Source organism: Babylonia areolata, chromosome 18, assembly GCF_041734735.1.
Source record: "Babylonia areolata isolate BAREFJ2019XMU chromosome 18, ASM4173473v1, whole genome shotgun sequence".
Lineage (NCBI taxonomy): Eukaryota > Metazoa > Mollusca > Gastropoda > Neogastropoda > Buccinidae > Babylonia > Babylonia areolata.
In genome coordinates, this window is record NC_134893.1 from 46,099,291 (window position 1) to 46,106,973 (window position 7,683).

The window sequence follows — 7,683 nt, forward strand, 5'->3', positions numbered from 1 at the left end:
AAGGTTAACTTCATTTTGTGATTAAGTATCTCTTTTACTTTACTCTGACTTTTGCACTTATTCAGTAAGAACATTTCAGTAGAAAACTTTCTCTTCTTCACAATTTTGTTGTTGTTGTTGTTGTTTGTGTGTGTCTTTGGTTTCAAGATTGAAAGAGAGGAATTAATGTAATTATTTTTGCAACATGATATTTACTGATTGATCATCTGTGTATTATTTGGCCCCAGTTTTTGCTGTGTCTTGATGTTAAATCCTCCATGCCCCAAAACCAGGTTTGTGGTTTTGTAGTGATATAGAAACTCTCCCACATGTCAGTTCATCATTAAATAGATATGCACGGAAAAGTTTGTATTCATAATGTATATATGTTTGGTCCCCTGTGTATTTCTGTCAGAATGGGATGAAATGTTTCTTGCGCAGCTGCTTAATTGTTAGATTTCAAATCCCCACAATATTTCAACTGATGACAAAAGACAAACCATCATGAACCAGGATAATCTCAAAACTGCACACAGAGCCTGTGTGCCCCTCTGTCCTCTGTACTTCTCGTAACAGGGCAGTTTTGAATTGAACTGTTGTTGTTTTGTTTTTGTCTTTTCCTTCATTTTTTACATGGCATGGTGAAGTTAAAAACATGTGTTTGTCTAAGGAAGCATTCTCTTTCTTCTGCTTATCTTAATAGGCATTACAGCTTCTTCTCAACTCTTTTTCTTTTCTTTTTCCTTTCCTTTTGTTCTTTCTTGTTCTTTCATGAATAGAATCCCTCTCTCTCTCTCTCTCTCTCTCTGTCTCTGTCTCTGTCTCACTTCCTCCAATATCCTCTTCCTCCCTCATTCTCTCTCTGTCTCTCTCTCTCTCTCTCTGTGTCTCTGTCTCTGTCTCACTTCCTCCAATGTCCTCTTCCTCATTCTCTCTCTCTCTCTCTCTCTCTCTCTCTCAGCTGTGTCTGAAATGGGCCTGGCCAGCCATCCATATTGAGCTTGTTATTAGTATAAACAAAGATCCTTGTTGTTTTCCCCTCTTTTCAGAATATTCTTCCATTGTCTTTGAAGCTTGGTCCAATTTCCTTCATAAATAGGTGGATGGTGTCTCGGTGGAAAAGCTGCCATGTTTTTCCATGGAGCCTTGTTTGTCTTTGTGTGTGTGTGTGTGTGTGTGTGTGAGTGTGTGTGTGTGCGTGAGTGTGTGTGTCTGTGTGTGTGTGAGTGTCTGTGTGTGTCTGTCTGTGTGTGTGTGAGTGTCTGTGTGTGTGTGTGTTTGTGTGTGCGTGTGTGTGTGTGTCTGTGTGTGTGTGCTGTGGTGCAGTTCAAGGCAATCAGTCGCTGGAGGTGTGTTGTTCCCGTCCACTTGACGTTGTCAATAATTCATCTCTCTGGCTTTCGCAGTTCCACAAACTTCTCTTCTAGCTTCCTTATTTGTGTGCTGTTGTTTGTGTGGGGCATACAGTAGAGAGGATTACGTGTTTGTGTGTGTGTGTTTGCGCAAGTGTGCATTATGCATGCATGCATGATGCATTCATGTTGCCTCTTCTCTAGCTCTGTGTTCTTGTCTTTTACTCTGTGTGTGTGTGTTTGTGTGTGTGTGTGTGTGCGTGCGTGTGCGTGAGTGTGTGTGTCTGTGTGTGTGTGTCACTCTCTCTCTCTCTCACCGCAAAGCTGGATGGGGAAAAAAAAAAAAAAGCATGTATACTTGTTATTACCCATGTTTCATTTCTCAGCCTCTCTATCTCTTGTCTGTGTCTCTGTCCAGCTATTTATCTCGGTCTTTTTCTGTCTTTCCTTTCTCTCTCTCTTCCCTTCCCTTCCCTTCCCTTCCCTCCCTGTGCAGTGTCCACCTGGTGTTGTTTAATTTTAGACAACAGTTAATGGGAGAAGGTCAGTGTATTTGTGTGCTGTGTTTTGAGATGAAAGGAAGGAGCAGGGGAGTGTACTGGTACTAATTATTATTCAGAGACTTTGCTAGTTGTCTGGTATAAGATGACAACTTTTTTTTTTATATAATTTTTTTTAATAAATAATGGAGATGATGATATGATAGGGTTTGTTGTTGTTTTGTTTTGTTGTTGTTGTTTTCAGTCATGAAGCTGATAACTTAATTATTTTTTGAAACAATAAGTTGATGACCAAATTATTTTTGAGACATGAAGTTGGTGACAGAATTATTTTTGAAATGTCAGTCTGATAATAGAATTATGTTTTAAATATCCAGATGGTAACAGAATTATCATCATCAAGACCCGTAACAGAATTACTTTTAAAATATGAAGGTGAGAACATGTTATGTTTTGTATAACTCGTGATCAACAGTGACCATCCAACAATGACTGTGGTAGTATTCTTTTGGGTTTTTTTGTTTTAACCTTTTTTTTTCTTCTTCTTTCTTTTAATATATAACTTTTTCAGTTACTGATTTAGTCTGGTTCAAGAATCAAAATCAGTAAAAAGAATTGTTGAGTCATAGACCAGAACCACAATGTTAGGTTAAAGAAAAGGTCATGTCAGACTATGTCAACACATTTTAACACACCACGCCCCCCACGCCCTCCAACCCCCGACCCCAACCCCTTCTTGTAGTTCCAGTTTTCTACCAAAATTAAAATTATTTAATAGAAATATTTGGGTAATGGCTATATAAATATATTGGGTGTACATATGTTGATAAAATTTTGTGAACGGAATAATGTTCACATTTTAAGTTCAGGAATAAAAACAAATCGTACAGAAAACAGCACATTTAAAAAAAAAAAAAGTTTGATAAGAAATGGGGGGGGGGGGGGGGGGGGGATCAACACATTAAGAAAGTGAGCACGAAGCAAGCTACAGAATACAAGCATTTCAGAAGCTGGTTTGTTGATGCTATACAAGGAAAAGAAATGATGTGCATGACGTGTGAGCGTGCATGACCTTCATTCACATCACTGACAGGCTGATTGACTGTCTGCAGTGTGACACGTGAAGCAGCTTTGCATGGCATCAGAGTTTTTGGGTGGTTGTGATTTGTTTTTGTTTTTTTTTCAAAAGGCTGGAGCAAAGATCAGCATGCATATTGATGTTCAGAGAAGTCTGCAACAGTCATGTGTGTGTGTGTGTGTGTGTGTGTGGCTGGATGCAAATGTTTGGACCATTTTTTGTGTTTTTGAGACTTAAGAGTGAAGTGTCCTAAAAACTGTGGGTGTGTATGTGTGTATAACATAGAACTTGTTAGGATTTTTTTTTTTTTTTAATTTTGTTATCATCATCTTTGTGTTATTATAAAGTGCATTGTGCTCTAATGTTGACATTTTATAGAAATATCCTTTGGTAATGATAAATGACAAGACTACTACTAATATTTGTGTTGACAGAACTTGTTGTGTATATGTATTCACATGGTTTCATTTTGTAAAAAAGAAATATATAACTGGAGAGAAAATAAAGCTTCTTGTAGTTGGCATAGATAATGTTATGAATGCTTCCATTGCTTGGTTGTGATTGATGTAATCATATTGTACATTTTTATGTTATTTCAGTCATATTGTCAATTTTTATGTTATTTCAATCATATTGTCAATTTTTGTGTCATTTGGAAATGTTGATAGGAAGAAAAAATGATTGTGTTTATTTTCTGGATGTTGATCAGAGAAAGTGTCCTCTTGTAGATGTGAGTGTGTGTGTGTGTGCACGCGCGCGCACGCGTGTGTGTGTGTGTGTGTGTGTGTGTTTGCATGGATGATTGCAATAGCATGCATGCATGTGTAGATATGTGCATGTGTTTGTGCTTGCATGTTTGTATGTATGCATGTGTTTCTGTTTTTCTTTTTTGTGGTGTGCTCATGATTGCTGCTGGTGCTGAAAGAGAAATTAGGTGTTGTGAGAAGAAAATGAATTGATTACCCTTTATTACCGTTCTTTTTTTTTTTCTTTCTTTTTTTTTTTTCTTTTTTTTTTCCCAACTTTTTTTCCCCATAGAGATCATGCAAGACAGGAATTGACATTGAGCATCCTTTGCGTTTATTCTTGTTGTTTGATGATTCTGCTCTCACTGAACTTTTTACTGATGAAGATAATGATTGTTCTTTGTGCAGTTCTTAGATGCTTGTGAAGAGTGAAAGTCAGTCCTTCCCTCTGTTGTTCTTTGTTTGTTTTTTTGGGGGGGTGGGGTTGGGGGTGGGGGGAGGGGCTGTGGGGGTGGGGTTCCTGCCTGTCTTGTGCTGGTGCTTCCATCCTCTCCATCTGTCTTTCTATTCACTAAGTGTTTTTCCCTCTCTCTGTGTCATTACTTTTGTTTTGACTTTTTGCTAACAACATTAGTCTTATTGTTACTTGTACCCCCCACCCCCACCCCCAATGTCATTATGGCTGAAAGCTATTGACTATTGACAGTTAATGATGTCAGTGCTATGTCTCAGTGTTCTGTCTGTCTGTTGGTGTCTCTGTTTGTGTATGTGTCTGTCTCTCTCTGTCTCTGTCTGTCTGTCTGTCTCTCTCTTTCTCTCTTTCTGTCACTGTCTCTTGTCTTGATTGCTCTCTCTCTCTCTCTCTCTCTCTCTCTCTCTCTCTCTCTCTCTGCTCTCAGCAGCTTAAAAGCAGTGACACTTTTGGTTTGCAGGGCAATCAGTTCAACCCACCCATTGACAAGCCAGGCCAGTTGAGCCAGTAGTAAGTAGATTTGCCTACTTTTTTTCTTTTTGTGTCAGTCTGTGTCTGTGTGGTGTGTGGAGTCGGCGGCGGGTGTGGTGGTGGTGGTGGTGGTGGTGTGTGTGTGTTTGCGTGAGTGTGTGTGTGTGTGTGTGTGTCTTATTTGTTTTTCTCTGTCTATGTGTATGTGTGTGTGTGTGTGCGCGCACATGTTTGTTTTTGTGTCTGTGCAATGATATCCAGTGCACATAACTAGTTATTTTCTTCCTGCATTATGACTGACAGTATTATTATTATTCCACCTGTCTCTCTTATCTGTGTTTCATTTCTCTCATCGTCTCTCTCCCAGTCTGCCTGTACATATATGTTGCCTGCCTGCCTGCCTGTCTGTCTGTCTGTCTGTCTGTCTGTCTGTCTGTCTGCCTGTCTGTCTTGTCGGTCCATGTTTGCTTGCTTGTCTCGTTCTTCTTCTTTGCCACCATTCAGTTTGTTCCTTTCTTGGTTGCTTGGTCTCCTAGAACGATCTGAATCTGAACATCCGTATATGCACTCGCTGTCTCTCTTTGCCAGCTTGTGTGTGTGTGTTTGTGTGTGTATGTGCTTGTGATTGTGTTTAGTGTGTGTGTGTGTGTGATTATGTGTGTGTGTGTGCTTGTGATTGCATTTATGTGTGTGTGCTTATGTATATGTTTGGTGTGTGTGTGTGTGATTATGTGTGTGTGTGTGTGTGTGTGTGTGTGTGTAATTATGTGCGTGTGTGTGTGTGTGTGTGTGTGTGTGTGTGCTAGCTGAACCCAAGCATTCCTTTCAGTGATATTTTGTGATAATTTAAAACAAGTTTTTCTCCCACCCCCCCAGCCCCCCACCCCCCTCTCCACCCAGTCCCCCCTCCAGTTCTCAAGAAGGGCAGCCTTGTTGTTGTGAATGCCGTGCTTGTGTCATGTCCTGTAATCAGTTCTGAAGCACCGGCACTTCTGAGCCAATCCAGTTGCCAGTGATTTTAATCTTTCTCTGTCGGTCTCTGCCTCTCCCGCTCCTATGTGTCTCCCCTCTCTCTTTCTCTCTCTGTCCCTGCCTCTCTTTCTGCACTACACCCCTCTCTGTCTCCCCTCTCTCTTTCTTTGCCTCTCTTTCTGCACTACACCCCTCTCTGTCTCCCCTCTCTTTCTTTGCCTCTCTTTCTGCACTACACCCCTCTCTGTCTCCCCTCTCTTTCTTTGCCTCTCTTTCTGCACTACACCCATCTCTGTCTCCACCCTCTCTCTCTCTCTCGCAGTCTTTCTCTGCCTCTCTGCCCTACACCCCTCTCTGTTTCCCCCCTCTCTTTCTTTGCCTCTCTTTCTGCCCTACACCCCTCTCGGTCTCCCCTCTCTTTCTGTCCTACACCCCTCCCTGTCTCCCCTCTCTTTCTTTGCCTCTCTTTCTGCACTACACCCCTCTCTGTCTCCCCCTCCCTCTCTCTCTCTCTTTCTCTGCCTCTCTGCCCTACACCCCTCCCTGTCTCCCCTCTCTTTCTTTGCCTCTCTTTCTGCACTACACCCCTCTCTGTCTCCCCCCTCTCTCTCTCTCTCTTTCTCTGCCCTACACCCATCTCTGTCTCTCCTCTCTCTCTCTCTCTCTCCCTTGCTCTGCATTTCTTGCTGTTCTCTGCCTTTTTCTCATCCCTCTTTCTCTTTCTGTCTCTCTCTGCTGTCTCTTTCTGTCCCTCTCTCTTCTCCTTTTCTCTCTTCCTTCTCTCTCTATCTCTGTGTTCTCTCTCTGTTTGCTCTCTCTTTCTTTCCTTCTCTCTCTCTGTGTGTGTGTCTTTGTCTCTCTCTGTGCTTCTGTCTCTGTCTCTCTCTCTGTCTCTGCATGCCCTGAGTGCATTGATTGCCAAGTAACCTGATGGTTCGTGGTGCGTGGATGACATAACAGTATTCTCTCTGTTATTTGGGTTTTTTGTGTGTGTGTGTATGCAGACAACATGATTTATGATTGTGTTGGGTCGGGCAGAACAAAGACACACACACGTACACACACACACAGGGAGACAGACACACACACACACACACACTCACATTCACACACGCACGAGCGCATGCACACACACGCACGCACGCACGCACGCACACACGCACGCACACACACACACACACACACACTCACTCACTCACTCACTCACGCACGCATGCACACGCACACGCACATGCACACACACACACACACACACACACACACACACACACACACACACACACACACACACAGACACAGGCAGAGAGACAAGACAGCGAGAAAAGATGCTTTGGGTATGAAAAGAAACCATGCTGGGTTCTAACCTGCATGCACTCTTGTTACTCCAGACCCAAGAAAACAAAGAAACAAAACACAAGGAGAATTTTTAAAAAAAAAACATGAGTCACCACATATTGGGAATACTTTTAATAATGTAAAAAAATAAATTTAAAAAATAAAAACAAGTTTTGTGCACACTTTAACCTGAACTATAAAATAAATCCACCTCCTTTTGAGCTTAGACAGCAGTGACAATGGGGAAGATGGGTGGTTGGGGGGCTGGGTGGAGACTATCAGCTGAAACAGAAATGGCACACGAATGAAGACACAAAAAGTTTTCATGTTTCAAGGAGGAATTTTTGTTTAATGTCCCGTCCCGTCACACATATCGGTGATGGAAGACATTTTGTTAAAGTATTTATGAATACATTTGAGTGTTATCGGTTAGAAGGGGTGGGAGATGTGAATGAATGGAAGGTTGGGGGAAAACTGGGCAAATGAGGGTGAAATCTGAAAACAAAAAAATCTAAATACAGTTACAGGAAATTACTAAAAGGTCTTCATAAAAGAGAAGTCGTTAAACTGACAAGCGAAACAACTGATAATGAATGCAAAAAGTCAAAAACATCAACGTTCTCAGTCACTTGTGAAGACACACTTTGGTGTACATAAGGCTTCGTCAAGCTACGGTCAAAAATTATATGCTTAATCGTCAGGTTGCTAAAGCATATGCACTTGACATTAGAACAATACTTGGTCCATAATGAATTTGATAATAGTCTGAGAGCTAAAC

The 7,683-nt window shown here is 41.4% G+C and overlaps 1 protein-coding gene across 1 annotated transcript in view; it reads left to right on the plus strand.

Moving 5' to 3' along the window:
• The window catches only part of LOC143292252 (uncharacterized), a 106,973-nt gene that overhangs the window by 35,882 nt on the left and 63,408 nt on the right, over positions 1-7,683 (plus strand). Inside the window, 1 exon segment of the mRNA XM_076602439.1 lies at positions 4,588-4,637. Within this exon segment, the coding sequence (XP_076458554.1) occupies positions 4,588-4,637 (50 nt within the window).